This window comes from Panthera leo, chromosome B3 (genome assembly GCF_018350215.1).
Source record: "Panthera leo isolate Ple1 chromosome B3, P.leo_Ple1_pat1.1, whole genome shotgun sequence".
In the NCBI taxonomy this organism is placed as follows: domain Eukaryota; kingdom Metazoa; phylum Chordata; class Mammalia; order Carnivora; family Felidae; genus Panthera; species Panthera leo.
In genome coordinates this window covers 41,495,669-41,516,179 of record NC_056684.1, presented here as the reverse complement: position 1 = coordinate 41,516,179, position 20,511 = coordinate 41,495,669, and the positions used below count along the sequence as shown (strand labels likewise).

Below are 20,511 nucleotides of genomic sequence, written 5' to 3'. Positions count from 1 at the left end.
GCTCACTATGTGCCAGGCTCCACTAGGCTCTTTCCACACGTGATCTTTCTCAATCCTCCATGAAGCAGACCCGTGCTTCTCAGACACCAGTGGGCCTCAGGATCCTCGGGTGGGCTTCCCCAAATAGATGGCTGGGCCCAGCCCCAGTTTTTTAATTTGTAGGCAGATCTGGGACGGGCCTGAGGTTTTGCGTTTCTAACAAAATCAAACACGGTGCTTTTTTACTGCCACAGAACCGGAGCTGAAGAGGTTGCTGTTTCCTCCCAGCCTCCTTCATGTGTTCCTCTTCCAGTTCTTTCTTAGTGTTTGGGAAGGGCATCGCGAGTCCCAGGTGACGCTGATGCTACTGATCTGAGAACCACGGAGTAGACGCTATTACTCCCATTCGGTAGTTGAAAAAAACTGAAGTTCAGAGAGGTTAAGTTCCTTCCCTAAGGCCATTCAGCCAGAAAGCGGCCCAGCAGATATTCATGGAGGTCTGCCTGGGTCTGGGTTCCATACACTTTCCACTTCTTCCTCCTGGTTTTCTGCCTCCCCCACTCCCGAGCCACTACACCTGCCTTTAGGAACGAATCCTGGCTTCCCTATGGTCCTACCCAGCTGGTAAGGCCAGCCATGAACACTAAAATGCAGGCATTTTGGTAGCTACAGGCCAGGATCCCCCCGAACACACAAACCTCAATTCCACAGCTCAGAAGAGATGAGAAATGAGTATGAGTAGGCAGACCATACCACATCCTAACAGACCCTGGATGTCACAACCTCAGTTAGAAGTAACTGGAACAACAGCACAGATTTCATAAATGATAGTGGGTTGGATTGCTAGCCTCAAGGGAAATCCCTAAGGCATAGGGCTGGGGATTCAGTTCCCTGGTATGAGAAACATGTTCCAGCCTTTTCCTGCTGTCTCTCCTCACAGTGCTCTGTGCCTCTTGGCATTCACCCTCAGGACAGCAACTGGAATCGGGGGAGGGGCGGGGGGGGGGGTCACTGGGGTGTTTGGAGTTGGTTGGGCCTCTTACCTTTGGTAAAGACAAGAACTATTTTTTTTTTTTTTTTTAGTTTATTCATTTATTTTGAGAGAGAGGGAGACAGAAAGAGCAGAGGAGGGGCAGGGAGAAAGGGAGAGGGAGAGAATCCTAAGCAGGCTCCGAGCTCAGCACAGAGCCCAACATGGGGCTTGAACTCATGACCACGAGCTCATGACTGAGCCAAAACCAAGAGTCGGATGCTTAACCAATGGAGCCACCCAGGAGTCCTAAGACAAGATCTGTTCTTAACTAATTGCATGTGCTTCCTACCTGTGTTTTAAGTTCTCCCTTTAGCTCTTAGTCTGCTTCCCATACTACATTTGAGAATGAGGTCACAAGTTGCCTTTATCTATACTAAAGAATAGAAAGTGAAGAGTTTTTCCCCCAACCTCCCCCTTGTTTCGTATCTAGCCTGTAGAGTTTGGGGAGGCCTTGGGAAGGATGTCATGTGTCAGGGAAAGCTTGTTTGTGGCAATTTAGTGTTCCAGAAGATTCGGGACAGAAGGTGGGTGGAGCCCAGAGTCGGGAAAACCAGAGAGGTTTGCCCCGTGAAGGATCCCTGCCTGATTCCCAAGGAAAATCCTTTAAGACAGGGAATCTATTGTCTGGGACCAAGGGGAGCAGCATGAGGAATGCAGTGACAGGGCCTGGATCACACGGAGTCCTGCCAGAGTCCAGGGCCTTCTGGCCACATGGCAGAGACGCTGGGCAGGAGGGCCTGTGAGGGGCTGCACCCCACTGCCCGGTGCCCCCAGGCCACGCCACCGTCGTTCCAGAGTTCCCTGCACCAGGATGGTGGGGCTGACCCAGCGGATGTCCTGCAGGGCCCCGACTCTAGGAGAGTGGGATGCCTGCCCCATGTTCCCCATCCATCCCATCTCCTTTGAAGGCTTATCTTTTATCTCCCAAATCTCTAGCAGATGATGGTATCTGTTTCTGAGCTAGCTCACATCTAAGGAGAACCATAGCAATGACTGCTATGCTCAGGGATGGGGCACGGCACCCGTTCTCTGCTCATCTGACGTGTCCTTAGGTCATTAGTTCCAACACATTCATCCTTTTTGGCTGCTCTGTCGTTTTGAACACACTAAGGGGTCTGGGGGGCATTTTTGTGGGGGGAGAAGTAAAAAAAACTTCCAGGGTAAGGACGACTCTCCCAGCCAGCTGGAATTGGTTGACTCTTTTATTGAATATAACACACGTACAGAACAGTGCATGGAGCATCCGTGAACAGCTTGATGAATTCTCCCCACTCTGAGCACAGCACCCACACCAAGGATCTAACCGTGACCAGCACCCTCCTGGTGCCTCCTTCCAGTCACCTCCACCCCATGAGGGCCCCGGCTACCCTGACCTCCGTCAGCAGACAGTGACTTGAGCGGGCTGGCGTTTATCTCCCGCTCACAGGACAACCTGACTGGAAGTGCCCTCCAGTCCAGAGTCGGCGGAGCTTCCCGGGCTCAGCAGGATTGATCTGGGACTGACGAGCGGTGGGGAGGGCCTGCTCGGCAGCTCCAAACCCCGCTGACGCACCCAGCTGCCGCCCCAGCCACCCCAGAGGGGTGCACAGGACTGGGGGTGGGGGGGGCATCTTGCCTATCAGAGGGTTCTCCTGTCTCCAGGCGGGCCATCCAGGAGCTCAGCCTGGTGACTTTGTGGAGGGGGAGAGGGGAAGAGCTCTCTTTCCATGTGCTTCTAGAAATCCTACCCTGTGTTCCAGGCCTTGGGAGGTCCCTGGTTCAGGATGACTCACCCGCATTTACGTGCAGAGTAGCTGAGGTCTGCAGCCTGGGAAAACTAGCACGTGGCATTTGGTTGGACTCGCCTCATTCAGGGCAGCCCTCACTGTTTGGAAACCATTTCCCCCGAGCACCTATGCCAGGCCCTCTGTTTCGCCAGGTGACGCTGAGCACAGGTGCCCGCTGCCAGCCTGGACCCATCCCCAGCCATCCTTCATTCGTCCTCCTTCACTGGCCCCCACTGAGGGCTGACTCCACATCATGTGTACTCATGTCACTAACAGGAAGCCAGATCTGTCTTTGTGCTCACCCCACGAATGTCACGCACCATTAGACTCTGCCCTCTGCTTCCTCAGCAGGGGGCTGCTACAGAGGTGCCGGCCAGAGCCCGTGGTCAGGAAGAAACGCTTCTGCACCGCTCCTGACGCACCCCCCAACACTGACCCTCCCGAGGAGCCCTGGGGCCCAGACTCTGTGGGTTCTTCCTTTGTCACGTCCCTTGCCCTGCCCTTTCCTTCCCTCTTCAGCCCCTACCACCACATTACTCTCCCTAAAACACAGACTACTCCCGGCCCTGCCCCTCCATCTATGGAAAAAGTGGGAAAGCTCCGCCCTGCCCCTGCCTGTCTCCCCTGTTCAATCCAACCTATCTTTCCGAACTTAGAGTTAATCGCTCCCCTATAACTCTTTTTTTTTAAATATTTATTTATTTTGAGAGAGAGAGAGAGTGTGTGTGTGTGTGTGTGTGTGTGTGTTCAAGAGGCAGAGAGACAGAGGGAGACAGAGAGAATCCCAAGCAGGCCCCTTACTGTCAGTGCAGAGCCCAGTGTGGGTGTGGCCTGGATCCCCTGAACCATGAGCTCATGACCTGAGCCGAAATCGAGTCAGATGCTTAACCAACTGAGCCACAGATGCCCCACCTCTTTCTGTACTTGTTGCCCCTCAAATACCACCTTATTTCCTGCCTCCACTCATGTGATCCCATCATCTTGGCCAATGCCACTTCTCTGAATCCACCACCACACTGAATCCTCTCCATCCTTCACGGCCCAGGTGAAAGCCCTTCTCCTCCAGGAAGCCTTCCTTGACCATCCAGCCCTAACCCTCTCTATCCTCCTCTGAACCATCAGAGCACTGAGCCACTTATTACCTGTCATTATCTATTTAGCTTTGAATTGTGAGCTTAAAGTATTCCCAGGTACAGACCACAGCCCACCCTTCTGATCACCCACGCACTCCGCAGTGTGCCTTGCACACAGCAAATACATAAGGGATGTTAGTAATGATGGAGCCATGCAGTGCTAGGACCAAGGGGACCTTGACCTGTAGGATCATTGGTTAATTAGCTCAGTGACTTTGCTGTGCCTCCTGGGTTAACAAACATCCAGAGGCTAGCTTTTGCAAATCTAAGGCAGACCTTTTTTGGATTCTGCTTACGCTGTCGAGATCAACTCCTCTGCCTGTCACCACTCCTCCTGTGCCAGTGAGGCAGTCCCAGCCTCCTCACTATACCAGTCCATCTTGCCCATTGCTTGTGACCGTCCCTAACAAGACATTATTAACATTCCTGTGCTTGTCAGTGGACCTGCTACTTGGCCTCCATTCCCACCCCAGCTGATGACCAAATTTCCAGCTCATTGCGACACAGCAGCTGGGCTGATTTCAGGCTGCTAACCTTGCAGGCCCGCCAGAAGTGGCTAATGTCATTCTTGAGCCAATCCCGCAGAAACCCCATTGCTTACTCAATGTCCCTCTCTCTCCTCATGCACAAGGCAGGCATCCCTCTTTCACGAAGGACTGTCACTACCCCTGAACTATGCTTGTTTACAAACATGGCAACAAGAAGTTAATCCTAGGCACACTGACAGCTTAACTCCTGGGGCCTGAGCCAAACTTCCAGAAAGGAGCCCTTTGTTCTTTGTTTTTTGGAGAATAAATGTCCTCCATAGGAGAAGGTCTCTCTCCTAGCCAAGGCCCTTGCAGTCTGGAGGTAACCCGGGCACATTCACCTGGGAGGTTTGGTAGAAATCCTTGCAGGAAGCTGGAAACCTTAACGCTGGGATTCACAGTTTAAGTGCACAGAGCAGGCTCCTCGGCTTGGAGAAAGTGCTGCGTGGAACCTGGGTGGAACTGTCCTTTACAGAAGCCGGGGTACCCCCTTTTAATGATAGCAGAGTTGCTCTTCTCAACCCCCACTGTCACCTCCACAGATGGTGGAGTTTCTGGCTTTCTCATTAAATACAGCCATCCATCTCCTCAAAAATAAAAAAGTATGCAAGATCTCTACTTACCAAAATAGCTCCACTTGGATCCTGCAAAGAACAAAACAAGGCAAAGTAAGTGCAACTGAACTTGAGCAAGCTGGAGAAAACTAGAGATTTTATTTTGAAACGGGTGCGGTCACAAAGGAGGTGGACACCCAGGCGTAAGACGTCATTGGAGTCGGTGTCAGCACAACCGGTTCCCAGAGTCACCATGCTCCAGAGGGAGGCACAAGGCCATGGGTTCGGGCAGGGGATCAAGGATCAGGGAGGGGGCTTCTTGATTAGAAGCCTCCCAGATCTTAAGCCAAATTTTATTTTTCTGAATACGTAATAAAATTCACAAGGCTCAAAACCCAAAAGCTCCCGAAAGGTACCAGTGAAAGCTCCTCCTCCCACCCGCTCTCCCTGCTTCCATTAGAGACAGCCAGTTTTATAGTTGATGAGAACATTTTCACGGTCTGACTACGCACACACATGTAATCACGTTCTTTCTCCCCCTTTGCACACAAACGTCCGCATACTGGAAACGTGGGTCTGCATCTTGCTCCTTCCCACTGAACAGCATACCCTGGAGAGCGGTTCACCTCCGTGCATAAAGAGGAGAAAAGTCATCTCAAAAGGCATGTTCTTCGTGGAGGAAGCTGCCACCCTCACCTGCGTTAGAAGGCCAGGGGCGGTAAGAACGTGGAGAAGTTCTGCCAGGAATATAATGGAAGCCGCCTACCCCCTCCCGCTCCACGCCCTTCACAGGTAGAAGTCCTCTGTTCCCACGTCAAAACACAGTTTGGGAAAAGAGGCTGCTGGGCGGCACTTTTAGTACCCCGCCTGACACCTCCCTCGTCACCTCCAGAAGGACACAGAGACCCTGAATCGAGACTCAGGGTGTCTCAGGGGACACCGCCAGGGAGAGGGACTCTCTAAATCCTAAGTGCCTCTCCTGGCTTCTCTGGAGGCCTCCATCATTCTGGGCCCACGGGGTATAGTCAGAAGAGGCTCTCACGGCTCCTTTCTCTCCTGGGAATTGATTTGCAGTAAAGCTTTAACTGACCAGCAATCTGCTCACTTAGCACAACTGGCCATTTTCTACTCAAGCCAATGGTGATTTTGCAAAGCTAAAAGAGTTTTTTAAAAAAGGGAGGGTGCGCTTGGGTGGCGCATTTGGTTAAGTGTCCGACTCTTGAGCTCGGCTCAGGGCGTGACTTCACAGTTTGTGAGTTCGAGTGCCGCATCAGGCTCTCTGCTGTCGGCACGGAGCCTGCTTTGGATGCTTTGTCTCCCCCTCTCTCTGTCCCTCTCTTGCTCATTCTCTCCCTTCCCCCTCTCTCTCAAAATAAATAAACTTTAAAAAAAGTTTGGAAATCGTTGAGTCTCCTTCTCAATCTGTAGTGTGGGAAAGAAGGGGGTGTTCAGATCTCTTAGAATATCCGATGAGTACCTAAGGACCTCTTCCCCAAAAAATGCCTGTAGGCTTGGACACACAAGATTTCACATACAGTTAATTTCCAGAGGTCCACAGACCCTCTAAAACCTGCTCTGGACCCCATAGGAGTTAACAGTCCTAAGATTAACCTTCCCTGAATTAAGAGTTAGATGAAGACATTCAGAACCATGGGGAAACCGAACTTGTACACTACCCCCAAGTGTACCGCTGGACCTTTTACTGAAACAACACTGCAAAGGAACAAAGGAGGCATTGCCGTGGAACCAAGCTACAGAAGACCTCAACCCTCTTTGCTGAACATTTTCCTTCAGCGGTTTTGCCTGAGGGGTTCATTATTAAAATACAATCATGGATTTCAGAGACAGAAGAAAGACTGCCACTTAGGCTGGGCAGCACACTTGGAAGCTCAGGATCTAGAAGTTCACAAGTAACCGGGGAGTTTATCCTCGCCCCTAACCCGGAGAGACGGGCCGCTGCGGTGAGCCTGGAGACCACCAGAAACACAGCTGCTGCCCGTGAGCAGTCCTGCCTTGTCCAGAAGTTGAATTGCACCTGCCCCAAATCAAATCATAGCCCCAGTCTTCCGCACCTTCCGCTCTCCTCCCCAAAGCTGGCCACGCTGGGGTTTTCCCTACTGTTGTAGCTCTTCCTCTGATGAGGCATCTGTGTGATACTTTGGAAAGCTCAGGGACCAGTGGTATAGAGTGGACATCTGGGACCGTAAAGCCTCACAGGACCAAGGACTCGGTCTTTAAAAAGAAGCGGCATCCAGAGTAAACGTTCCCACCCTCCTCTCCCCGAGCAGGCCTGCCTGGTCCTTAAGACCAAGATACAAATGGCAGTCTCTGGAAAGACTCAGGAGCTGGAGGCTGGGGAGAGGAAGCATGATAAAATGAAGGGGAGAGTAGTCTAAGGGGGAGGGGGTTTCAGATGAAGGTCAAGGCCCAGCCTGGTCCATCTTCAGCTCAAAATTAACCTTAGGAAGACTTTCTAAAGGAAATGTGTGTGTGTGTGTGTGTGTGTGTGTGTGTGTGTGTGTTTATGTTTACTTTATCTGCAAGTAGCACCTCCTGGTTCCTCGCCTCTAGCTTTAGGGGCAGGAGTCTTTTTTTTTTTAATGTTTATTTTTTTTGAGAGAGAGAGAGACAGAGTACTAGCTGGGGGTGGGGGTGCCGAGAGAGAGGAAGACACAGAATCCGAAGCAGGCTCCAGGCTCCGAGCTGTCAGCACAGAGCCTGACTCGGGGCTCAAACTCACGAACCACGAGATTATGACCTGAGTTGAAGTTGGACACTTAACCAACTGAGCCACCCAGGTACCCCTAGGGGCAGGAGTCTTAACAGACTCACCTGACCATACACAGGAGGCAGGCCAGGCCAAGTCTCCTTCAGCCACATTTCAGAGGCTTCCTGAGGGAGCAGGCTCTTCCAGAAGGAAAATGTTCCCCTTCCTGGAAAGGTGATCTTTTCTGTTAGATGTTGGAGGCTCAGCTCAGTGCCTGTTAGAACCTGCAGGCCTACTCTGTACTGGGCAGGGAGAATGCCCTGAGGGCTCACTGAGGAAGTAGTATGGATAAGGATCCAGGCCAAGGGTTCAGGGCCCGCCTGCTCCCTGTCCTGGGTGTTAGAACCTTCTCTGAGTAACTGTCATTGGGGAGGCCAGAGACTGTCTAGCTTTCTATACCAGGTTCAGACAGAGCAGGCTCTGCAGAATTCATTGAAATGTTCCCCCACAGCAACTAAAAATTCCAAGGTTTTCTCCAGAAGACACTTGACCTCACTTTATTACATTCCCTCCTTCCCGACTCAAGTCATTTTTTTCAGACATTCACCAGTGCCAAACACTGGAAGTTTAAGTGCTCCAGGGGGAGGGCAGACCACACTCCGACCTCTTTACCTAGTTTCACCCCCCTCCATTCCCAACCTTGGGTTAATACTGACACTCTACGTCTCAGTGACGTTTGCTTTGACCTTGTCCCCCAAGGCAGTTAAATAGCCAAGAAACCTGCATGAGGAATAGCAGAATAAAACCCGTGTTCTTCAACTCTGGGGGTAGGCAGGCTGGCTACTCAGTGTGGGGTGAAAGTGAATTTTTTTACTTCAAGCTTCCCCCGCCCCAACTTGGAGAATGGGGAGGGAAGCAAGGCAAAGGAGGAGGGAAAGGAAAGGAAGAGGGAGGGCACGGAGAAGAGGGGAAGAAGAGGAGGGGAGGGCAGGGAGACAGGGGAAGAGACAGCAGGGAGGAGGAGTGAGGGGAGTAACAGGCTTTCTGGAAGGTGAGCCAATAAATGGCTGTTTCTCTCCCATCTTGATCAGCTTGGAACTACAAGGGAGATTTCTAGCAAAACTTCAGGTCTTGGTGCAGCTTTCTTGAGAGGGGAATACATGTCAAAGTCTGCAACTGTAAAAATTAATTTCCACTTTTAAATAACCCCTTTCTCCCACCCACCTTCTATTTCTCCTGGGCCAGATAGGGGAAATAATATCAAGCCTATCTTGCCAGCCAGCGGATTTGAGTTGAATTAAGAGTGATGCCAAAGCTGCAACAGGCCAGCTCCCCAGACCTTCCTCCTGCCCTGCCCCACGGGCACAGTGACCTCCAGGAGAGGAGGAGGGTTGGAGCTTGCATGCTACAGAGGAGGTCCAATGTCCCATGACCACTGCCTAGTAGGGGAGGAACCATTTCCAGCCATCATAGTCACTTTCAGGCCTCCTATAAATGTTTCACCCTAATCTCGGTCCAGGAACCAGGCACCTACAAATGCCCCTACAACTTGGGACAGACTCTGTCAAGGGCAGGAGCCACCATCGGTTAGCCACCCAGAAGTTTCCACAAATGTCACCATCTACCCTCAAGAAAAGTGCTCTCCCGGCAGCTGGAGAGGCAGGGGACAGGTTGGAGTCCTGCTGTTTGTTCCTAAGGATGAACTAACCTTGACCTTGGCTGCTCACCCAAACTCACTGCCTTGACCTGAGCCTGCAGTTCAGGTCCTCCCCGTCTCCTGTCATCCCATTGGGCACCCTCAGCCTCCAGCCCTTCGGGGTTAAGGGCCCTAATTACACTCAGAAATGATGTGTGTATGCTCTCCTGAGTGCACACACACTTCCCTTCAGGATAGTGGAGCCCTTCTGGAGAAAAACAGTGATTAAGGATGGGATGCATCATCCCTTAGACTTGGAGGTAAAACGTCATGGTAGAGAGTCTCTCCTCCAAAGAAAAGCATCCTCCACTGTGGAAGGTTCTGCAACTGGGGCGCGGCAAACCCCTCCTGGTAACCACGCAGCCCAGAAGGCCACACTCACTTCTCTGCCATCTACACGTGGACCGAGGCACAGTACCTTAAATCCCGGTTCCCTTTCTCCTCCCTTCAGCAAGTTCCCAAGCCGCCCCTGCCGAGCTGGCGGGAGCTCAAAGAACACACAAAACATCTTTCAATCCGAAGACGACATGCTTCCCCCAACCGCAACAGGTCGTGCCTTCCAAAAGAAAACGAATTTCCTAAAACGCATTTTCTAGATTGTCTTAAAAACACGCGTTTGAAAGTATGCATGTCCTTCCCGGCTCCCCCGCAATGATTTTGCTTTAGCATGAGAGAGAGAGAGAGAGCCCTGCAGGAAACCCTCCGTCCAGGTGTAGCTGAGCTCCTGGGACCGGGAGGAAAGAAGAGGCAGGCACTTTACCGTGGAGCGGGGCCGGGCCGGCAGGCTGTTGGTTTAAGCACAGGAGCAGGAGGACGGCGGCGGCGTGCAGGCTGCGGGGCATCGCTGGCTGCCGGGGCGCGGCGGGGGCGCAGCCTGGGCTCCCGCTCCGTCCCCTCCCGGGCTCTCCGCGCTGGGGACCGCGTGCGCGAAGCCCCGCCGCCTTGCGAGCACGTCTGCTCTTCGGGCTCCGGGCTCCCCGCGGGCTGCTTTTAAGGAGCGACTCAGCCCCAAACACATGATGTCATCGTGCTGGGGTGGGGTGGGGGGGGGGGAGAACGCCCTGCCTACGGGAGGTCTGGTGCCCGGGGCTGCGAGGTGAGTTGTAGCCTGACTCGAGCCGCGCTCCGCGGGGCAGCGCTGACCCGGGAATCCGGGGCTCGTTGGGAGCAGCGGGCAGGTGTGGGTCGAGAGCCGCCTGCCTCGGCCCCGCCGGGACGGGTGCGGCTGGGGACTGGCTCCACTGGTCACCGCCTTGATCTGTGGCTGCCCTTAAGTGAGAAGCGCCCTGAGTATAATGCCATAGGGACAAGTGCCTCCTTCGGGACGCCCAGTTGTGTGCCTGCCTGGACCGGGCACACACATCAGGGACTGGAAAGGACAGCAAAGGGGCTGCACTCCAATTCAGAATTTCCGCAGGTTGTGCAGTGCAGCCTGCTTTTGAATTTGCACACAAAGAAATTAATTAATTAAGAATAGGTAAATAGGGTGGGCAGTGAACAGCTTTAGGAAGCAATTAGACTTTCCCTAGTAACATGTTAAGTAGACAAGGCTCATATTTGTTCGTAGTACCAATCCGTTCTCTACGAAGCTGGGGGGCGGGGTGTCCCTTCTGTGGGGTAGAAAAAGACTTCGATTATTTATTGAGTACCTTCTATGTGTCAGGCACTGTACTAGGCATTTTGCATCATGCATCAATGTCTGAGTTCTGCTTCCAATGCATATTATCATCACCTGTTGCTCATTTCTGCCCATTTTTCTCACATATCTGTATTCTTTTCTTTTTCTTTTTCTTTTTTTTTTTTTTTTTTTTGAGAGAGAGAGAAAGCTCAAGCAGAAGAGGGGCAGAGGGAGGAGAGAGAGAGAAGCTTCAGCAGGCTTCATGCCCAGCGCTAATTGGACATGGGGCTCAGTCTCATGACTGGAGATCATGACCTGAGCTGAAATCAAGAGTCCCGTGCTTCACTGACTGAGCCACGCAGGCACCCCTGTATTCTTTTAAGTATGTGTATACATACATCTAGTCACATACTCATGGTTCTGATTCCCCTTTGTATTTAGTCCATGTTCATTTGTTAAGTCAAAAGTCTTACTAACCTGCTGCCTCGATACATCTTCCTCCTGCTGTTACTGCCACTTGCCGTTCCCACATCCTTGTCGTTTGTTCTTTTGGCTTCCCCGGGCCTTCTCCATATCTGCACTGCTCCCCGTGCTGGGCTCAATTTCCTTCCTGCTCTGCGACCTTGCCTGTTCTCTTGGCTCCAGCTGCCTATAGACGCTGTACAGACCACATGGTCTGCTGAAGGGCACCCACCGGCCCTGGTACACGACCCCTGCTTTTGTGACTTGGCCCATCCTGCCCTCTTCTCTTGGCCACAGCAGCCTGACCAGCCTCCCATCTCTCCGGTCTGTGCTGACTCTCAGCCTATGTGGACTCTCAGGCTGGCCTCAGTGACCAGGGAAACCACTTGTCCATGCAGGTTTTGGAGGGAAGAGCAGCTTCTGTGCTGACGGTCACCAGCAAGCACATGCCACCCACATTAGAAGGGGTGCTACTGTTCTGTCCCCAGCAGCTCAGCTACTGTTTGCATTAATCAAGAGCCCTGAAGTCTTTGTAAGGAAGTAGCTACAAAGACAATCTTGTTACCGGCACTTCCAGACCACAGCAGGCTTAAGGATGACCTTTTCTGCCTCCAAATCTTGATAAAGAGCCTTGACTAAGCTCCAGAGCATCGAGTGAACAGTTCACTTACAGTTCTTAAGACATTCCTGCCTCCGATTTGTCATCAAGGACTTTAGAAGATTAAATGTACTTGAAGGACACAAGAGATAGGGAAGAGCTGTTGCAGGTTCAGAGATGCACACACTGAACCTGTGCAGATGAAATCATTCACCCCACGTCTCACAACGACTTAAAGGTACCCTGGGCCATGCACACACTTTTCGTTACTCTCAGTTCAGGTGTTTTCCCATTATGTCTGGCTAAACATTAAGTTCAATTTCTCCTTGAACATGCATCTCTAAGTCTTCTCCAAGGGTCCTCCGAGATCGAGGTGGACGGGTTTAGAAAAGAGGGGGGATTTAATAGAAGACTAAGGCAAGATTGTGAAGTGGGTTTGGTGGAGAGAAAGGAGAGGGCTGGGATGTTCACTGCATGTCTAGAACAGAGATATGGTTAATTAGTAAAGAATGGATAGCAATCAAAAGAGAATTGAGAATATCAACTAAGATCCAATTGCCCTGCTTTGAGTGATTTTTTTTTTTTAAGTTTAGGGGATCAGAAAGGGGGAAAAGCAAGCAGGAATGGATGGAGTGACCAAATTTCTGAAGTATTAAAGCTGAACATCAAGCACCCCCTCGCTCCCCAACAAACAGCACAAACCTAACCAGCTTAAGTTCCCAACTCTGGGAGCCTTCCCTGCCAGAGGCTCCCTGAAGCCTGCGTAACTGGACATGCACGGGCTCGCTTTGCCATCATCAGATGGGGCTGTCATCCGCCAATAAATAATCCATTACTCAATGGGTTAAGGTGGAAAACGGACCTGTGGCACACAAAATGTGGCAGCTGGCCACCAAACAACATGCCCAGGCAGAAGGTTCCAGGGTGAGGAGCTCCTGTATAATGTCGCCATCTGAATTGACGAGAGGGCGAGGCTGCTGAGTCAAAGAGCAGAGAAGTGTGGGGCAAAGGACCTCGAGATTTGGTGTCGGGGGGTCTGGGCTGAAGTGCCTGCCCCATCACTACTTACCGAATGGCCTTGACAGTGGTACAACCTCTTGAAACTTCAGTTTCCTCCTCTGTATAGTGCAGGTTGTAATCCTGGTCCCTGGGTGACTAACAGAAATGATATATGGCTGGAATGAGGGCGAGTGGAAACTTTTCTGTTCATTCATTCACCCTCTGTATGCTAGGCGCTGTGCTAGGCGTTCTCCTTGCTCTTGGAGAGTGTGGAAACATAAAACAACCTCATAAACAACTATATCAGATTGGAATAAGTGTGATGGAAGCTTGATGTATAACCAGACGGGAACCACTCTGCCTGGGGCAATGAGGGAAGACATCATCCATATAAGAATTAGATTCTGTGACTTCATAAAACCTCTGAAGCACACTGCTAATACCAATCTCTTCTTTCCCAGAGCTGGCATCGTTTGTCCATACATAAGCTAATGTGTAGCCATAAGCATTCCAGTATAAAGAGTTTGATTTCCTGGGGCACCTGGGTGGCTCAGTCGGTGAAGCGTCCGACTTCGGCTCAGGTCATGATCTCACAGTTTGTGAGTTCAAGCCCCGCGTTGGACTCTGTGCTGACAGCTCAGAGCCTGGAGCCTGCTTTGGATTCTGTGTCTCCCTCTCTCTCTGCCCTTCCCCATTCGTACTTTGACTCTCTCTCTCTCTCTCTCTAAATAAGTAAACATTAAAAAAAATTTTTTTTAAGGAGAAAAAAAGAATTTGATTTCCTAAGGTATTAACCAACTTTTCACATAGTGTCACTCAGGGTTGCCCAGGTGGCTCAGTCGGTTAGGCATCTGACTCTTGATCTCAGGTCAGGTCTTGATCTCAGGGTCCTTGAGTTCAAGGCCTGTGCTGGGCCCCAGGCTGAGCGTGAAGCCTACTTAAAAACAAACAAACAAACAAACAAACAAACAAACAAACAAACAGTGTTACTCAGCTGGGAATGACTTGTTTATGGGGCTAACGAAAGGACTAGTGGGCAGAGGACTAACATTTAGTGAGTACCCACTGTTTGGCACTGTGCATGGCACTTTATTCTTACAACAGCTTGTGGGGATAGTGTTAGGATTGCCATTTCACAGATAAGGAATCTGAGGCTTGGCAAGGTTAACTCCTTTCCTTGAACGAGGCTGTTGGGTGGCAGAAACTGAATCCTCAACCAGACAATTCTCTGTCTCCAAGACCCAGGCAGGCTCTTTTCACGGCTCCCCTAACAAATACCTTAGATGGGGATACTTTATATCCTTGTAGGATGAGGATTCTTTCATTTTTTAGATGCTTTGATCATTTATTTGTGGATTAGGGGCACAATGTGCCAGAATGCCCAGCATGGGCCGTGGCTGTGTCCTCCCTGACCCCCATGGGGTTACTGAGAGCCCCTGCACTCTGATCAACGCATAGCACATCTGCCAAAATGTGATACGAGGAACCTGAGACCACAGAGCTTTGATATGACACGTCTCTCCAGCAAATGAGAATATGAGCCCGACTGCCTAGTTACTTGTTATATTAATGGACTTGTTATATAATGAACCAAGGAAAGGGAGTATGGAGGAAGGCAGAGGGAAAGGAAGGAAGGAAGGGAGGAAGGGAGGGAGGGAGGAAGGAAGGAAAAGGAAGGACAAGGAAGGAAAAGGAAGGAAGGAAGGAGGGAAGGAAGGAAAGGAGGAAGGGAGGAAGGAAGGGGAGGGAGGAAAGGAAAGGAAGAAGGAAGGAAAAAGCCACAGGTTTTCCTTTGACTGGGTAATAGCTGAGGAGACCTCTGGGCCAAGACTTGCACAGACCCCTTGATCCTGGTGCAAGTGTCTAGGTCTTTGAAAATGCAGTCACTTTTGTAGCTTTATTCACATGGGCTTCTTCACTTGTGAAGCTGTGGCTTGGAGTCATAGCCTCTGTGTGAACCCTAGCTACCCTGCTCACTTTCAGGCAGGAGCGTCACAGGGTAGAGTGACCCACAGGAAAGAATGCTGGACTCATGGCTTTGCCAGGAATGAGCTCTGGGCTTATAGCAGATCTCTTGTCCAGCATAGGCCTCAGTTTTCTGATCTGTAAGTGGAAGTAAGAACGTCTAGCCACACACAGGGTTTCGAGTGTGGGATGAGACCATACATGTGAAAGTACGTCGGAAAACCAAGTGAAAGTACTCGACAAACACGATATTCCTAAGAGAGGGCTTGAAACAAAAGATATTGTTTTGATCTCGGCCTTGGTTTACCAAAGAAAATGAAAACTGGATTCCAACAAGGGACCCTAAGTTCTCATTCAGCCCCTGCCACCAGTTACCATGGCAACTTGTGACTCTGGTCCAGCTACTTGTCCGCTGAATCCTTCAGCTGTTGCTTCTGTCAAGTGGGAAATAATGGCTTGTCATCAGGACTTTTATAAAGCACTCTGCATGATTAATAACAAAATGACAGTAATTTAAAATTATATGCACAAGGAAAGTACGCATTGTCAGTGAAAATAAACCTTGGTGCAATATGTTTCCTCTTTCCAGGCAAACGATTCTGAAAACCATGGTTAGCCGACAAGAGACTGCTTAGGAGATATAATTAGACTACAATAGCTTAAGGTTTCTCACATCCATCTCCTTTCACCCCTGCTGGTTGGATCCACTCTTCTCTAACCTCGGGGGTTTGGTCCAGATCCTGGACTATTCACCGAAAGTGAATAGTCCTCATATCAATTCTGACAACTTCCGCCCAGGGTTAGGAAGGCCAAATGGTATAAGGGAAAGAGTTTGTCATCACATGAACCTGGGTTTTGAAAGTCAGCAACACCACTCACTACCCATGGGAACTTGGGCAAGTCACTTAACCTCTCTGAGTTTTCAGTTGCCTATTTTTCTTTTCTTTCCTTTTCTTTTCTTTTCTCTTCTTAATTTCTTTTTCTTTTTTTTTCTTTTTGAGAGATAGAGGGAGTGAGAAGGGAAGAGGGGCAAAGGGAGAGAGAGAGAGAGAGAGAGAGAGAGAGAGAGAGAGTCTCAAGCAGGCTCCATGCTCAGCCTTGTTAGCATGGAGCTCAACATAGGGCTCAATCTCACAACTGTGAGATCATGACCTGAGCCAAAATCAAGAGTCAGATGCTTAACTAACTGAGATACCCAGGCACCCTTCCTGTTTTCCTTTTTAAAGAGATGAGGGCCATAGAGTAAGAATACCCCAAAGAGCAATAAGGAGGAATAAACAAAATAAGCTAGGCCTGTAAAGAACTTAGCCCAGTGGCATATAATGAGCACCATATAATGGTAGTTCTCTGCTATAGAAAGGCCTTGAATGGCTGATGGGGGACTATTTCACCCATTGTTCCTGGTTTAGGCAACCCCACCAACTTCCCTGGTTTGGGCAACCACACCAACTTTCATGAACCCTAAGAGAAGAATGAGTGAAGATCTCAAGACATCTCTTTTCCCCTAATTTTACACATTGGCCTCTCAAAGAATGTCACTTTTGTCATAACACACCAGCCTTCCTACAGAAGCAATGATACCTTTTAATCAAGGAGACTCAGAACTACTTTATCACGGGAAATGCCTGATCACTAGAATCTCAGAGCTGGGAGGTACTCCTGAGCTCAGAGATGCCACATGCTATTAGAATAAGCTAGTAATTTCCTCTTGCTTCGATACCCTTGTTTTTTACAATTGCAGGAATTTATAATCTGATCCCTCATTTCCTTTCCTTTCAAAGAAAACTGGCAAGCAACTCCCACCTTCCTTCGTCCCCAGTGCCAGGCAGAGACTCAGTAGGCTGGAAGCCTGGTGCAGTTAACATTGCTGGCTTCATGACATGGACAGGTGAGGGCCACTGAGCATCTCAACAGACCATCCAAGTAGAGTTGGCTCTCGGGTCAGGTGCCAGCCCTTGGCAAGGACCCAGCTCCATCTCAAGCCCTGAGAAAGGGCTCAGGTGTACCCGGTGGCCAAGGACAGCAGATAGGCAGCCAAGGCTTCATTGTTCTCTCACCCAAGAGAGTATGACCAGTGAACTAGAGATACCTCCCTGAGGAAAGGCTGCACGGTGAGCTCACTGAGATGAGTAAAGAAATCTTACCTATGGAACTAACATCTTTATGCCCACCCCATCCCCCAATCCTTGAAATCAAGAGTCTGAGGCTCAGGGAAGAGGAGAGGGGCCGGAGGTTGAATCAGTCACCAACGGCCAATGATTTCCTCAGTCATGCTGATGTAATGAAGCCTCCAGAAAAAAACAAAAGAACTTCTGGGTTGGTGAGCACATGGAGATGTGGGGAGGGTGGGCCCTGAAGAGGCATGGAAGCTCCATACCCCTTCCCCAGACCTCATCCCCTGCAGCTCAGCCATCTGTTCCTGAGTTGCACCCTTTAAATGTGTGGGGTTTTCTTTTTAATGTTTATTTATTTATTTTGAGAGAGAGAAATACATGCGTGCATGCACACAAAGGGGCAGGGCAGAGAGAGAGGGAGAGAGAGAATCCCAAATGGGCTCCATGCTGTCAGCACAGAGCCCGACGCAGGACTCGATCCCATGAACCGTGAGACTGGCAAGATCAAGAGTTAGACACTTAACCAACTGAACCACCCAAGTACCCCTGTTTGTTGTTGTTGTTGTTGTTGTTGTTGTTGTTGTTGTTGTTTTGAGAGAGAGTGGAGAGTGGGCACAGGGAGAGAGACAGAGAATCTCAAGCAGGCTCCAGGCCCAGTGCAGGGCCCAACACAGGGCTCAGTCTCACAACCACGAGATCATGATATGAGCCAAGATAAGAGTCTGATGCTTAACTGACTGAGCCACCCAGGCACCCCGAGTTATATCCTTGGATTATAAACTGGTGATCCAGAAAAAAAAAAAAAAAAAGAGTTTGAGGCTCACTTTACAGTGGAATAAATTATAACTAGGTTACTTACATCTTCGAATTCTGTTTCTCTTGGGGAGGATGGGAAGGAAAAATGCCTCAGATACCTCAGTCATTCCATTTTTGTAACAGAAACTGTGCCAATTAATTCCAGTGAGAATTTGTACAATTCTTTTGAAACATTTAGGAAGGATTCCATACTCCATAATTACAAAGTGTACTGATGCTTGTTACTATTGAGTTGTTCATCTTTAGTGAAGGCATCTGATCCCCCTGTGATAAGAAGGATCTCAGAGTCATTACCCCTCTGAGACAAAAAACATGTTAACACAGGCCCAGTTCATAGTAAAGAAATCACTTCAGAGCTAGTGAATAAGAGAAATCCTGTCATGGGGTGCCTGCCTGGCTGTCAGTAGAGCATGCAACTCTTGATCTTGAGGTTGTGAGTTCAAGCCCCATGTCAGATGTAGAGGTTACTGAAAAAATAAAATCTTTGAAAAAATAAAAAAGAGAAATCTCATCGTAATAGTTCCTATATAACGAGCTGCCAGCAGAAGGGAGATGGTAAAAACTGGGGAAGAAGGCAGAGAAAAGTTATGGAAGGAACAGTGCTAACTTGTAGCCATTGTCCAGACTAAAGGGGAAGAAGCCTGGGGAAGTCAAGGATAACTCCATGGTCTTCCGCCTGAGGGATGAGCAACATGTGATTTTGTGAAAATTCAGGAGTCTGATGCTGGACAAAGCATTCCTGGCCAAGACTGGAAACACAACTTTTTTTTTGTTTCTTTTTTTTTAATGTTTATTTACTTATTTTGAGAGAGAGTGTGAGCAGGGGAGGGGCAGAGAGAGAGGAAGAGAGACAATCCTAAGTAGACTCTGTGCTGTGAGCACAGAGCCCGACATGGGGCTCGATCTCATGAACCATGAGATCATGACCTGAGCTGAGATCAAGAGTGGGACGCTCAACCTACTGAGCCTCCCAGGTGCCCCTGGAAACAGAACTTTAAATGCTCAACTATAACAGGGAAACATCTCAAATGATTTTTATAAACAAAGTTATTTAGAGGGAATTCATAAAAGGAAAAGAAATCACATACGAATGCATCCTAGTTGACAATAACTTCTTGCACGTTCCATTCTTATTCATGTGAACAAAAAATATTTATCCAGTCACTATCAAGTAAATATACCATAATGTGCATACAACTTTTAATAAAAAAAAAATGACAGTGGATCATAAGCACTTTTCTACTTTTCTACGTAATCTTAATAATTTTTACATTGACAAATCTTAAGTTTCAAGAAGTCATGAAACCTGGGAAGACTAGCGATTTAAAACAGGGAATCAAATTTCTTGAGGGAGTTCCTCAAGAAGGTCAGGAAACTCCTAGAAGAACAATGGAAGATACAATTTGACGGATTTAGATAAATATGACACTGGGTAGATTGTAAGTCAGTGGCTTGATGGCTTTGGGAACAAGGGGAAGTGATTGCATATACAGCACTGGCTGCACAGGGGAAGTGAGCCCACAAGGATGGGTCCAAGTTCACAGCCCAGAGCAGGAGCAGCCATAGTGTATGACAATGAGTCTCTTTCGAAGTTCACATGCTGCACAGTGTTTCACCAGTAGGCACTCTAAAGAAGCTTCTAGGCTTCAGAGCTCCTAAAAGAGCCCAAGACCAAGACCAAGAACCAAGGACATTCAATGAAAGGAAAAGTTTGGGGAATCATCAGAACCACACATTCAGGACATCCAGAGCTGGGCATTTTCTTCCTTGTCCCACTTCTAGGTTGCCAGCCACCCTCCTCCCACTCGCTTGTTGTGCTTTTCCTTTCTTCTTCTCTATTTCATTTATTCCTCCCCTGTGAACATTCTCCATCTTTCATTCTGAAGAATCAATGGGCTAGGGCGCCTGGGTGTCTCAGTCAGTGAGTGTCCGACTTCAGCCCAGGTCATGATCTCGTGGTTTGTGAGTTCAAGCCCTGCATCGGGCTCTGTGCTGACAGCTTGGACGGAGCCTGGAGCCTACTTTGAATTGATGTCTCTGTGAAGAGGGATTAGCTAGGGCAGTAAGAAGTAAACTCCGAAGACCCTGTCCCAGGAAACAAAGTGACAGTTTTACTTGTTACACTTCTGTATTGTTTGAAGTTTTGGGATTGTTGTTGTTGTTGTTGTTTGTTTTAAGCAAATCTGTTACACATTGAAACAGTCACACAAGTCAAATTTTAAAACCATTGAAAGAGGCAAATGTTTTCTTTTTTGAAGTAAAAAGAAGCAACAGACAACTGTTAAAGAACAAAAGTGCAACTGAGTACATTTGAAGCTCTGATTGGCTTTATGAAGCGATTCCAGAATCTCGCAAGTGGAAGTGAGCTTCCGGAGAGGAATTCGACCACATGGAAGGTTTTTATAGGAAAGACAGTGGGACAAAGACGTCATTAGCAAAAGAAATGATTGTTCCAGGAGAGGGCGCTTTCTCTTTGGGAAAAGGACGGGGGAGGTGGGGGGGGTCTCATCATGCAGATTACTTCATCTCCCCTTGGGTGGGGTG

At 49.3% G+C, this 20,511-nt stretch overlaps 2 protein-coding genes across 7 annotated transcripts in view; one reads left to right on the top strand and one right to left on the bottom strand.

The window, feature by feature from the left end:
* CA12 (carbonic anhydrase 12) overlaps positions 1-10,341 on the bottom strand; it is a 51,182-nt gene extending 40,841 nt beyond the window's left edge. For all 6 annotated transcript variants that reach the window (XM_042941795.1, XM_042941796.1, XM_042941797.1 and 3 more), the window contains exons 1-2: positions 10,156-10,341; positions 5,062-5,082 (exon numbers count right to left, since the gene is read on the bottom strand). In XM_042941795.1, coding sequence (XP_042797729.1) covers positions 5,062-5,082; positions 10,156-10,237 — 103 coding nt within the window. In that variant the 5' untranslated portion in view covers positions 10,238-10,341. The remainder of the gene's footprint in view (positions 1-5,061; positions 5,083-10,155) is intronic.
* Positions 1-20,511, top strand: part of APH1B (aph-1 homolog B, gamma-secretase subunit) — a 140,212-nt gene that overhangs the window by 99,787 nt on the left and 19,914 nt on the right. The window lies entirely within an intron of this gene.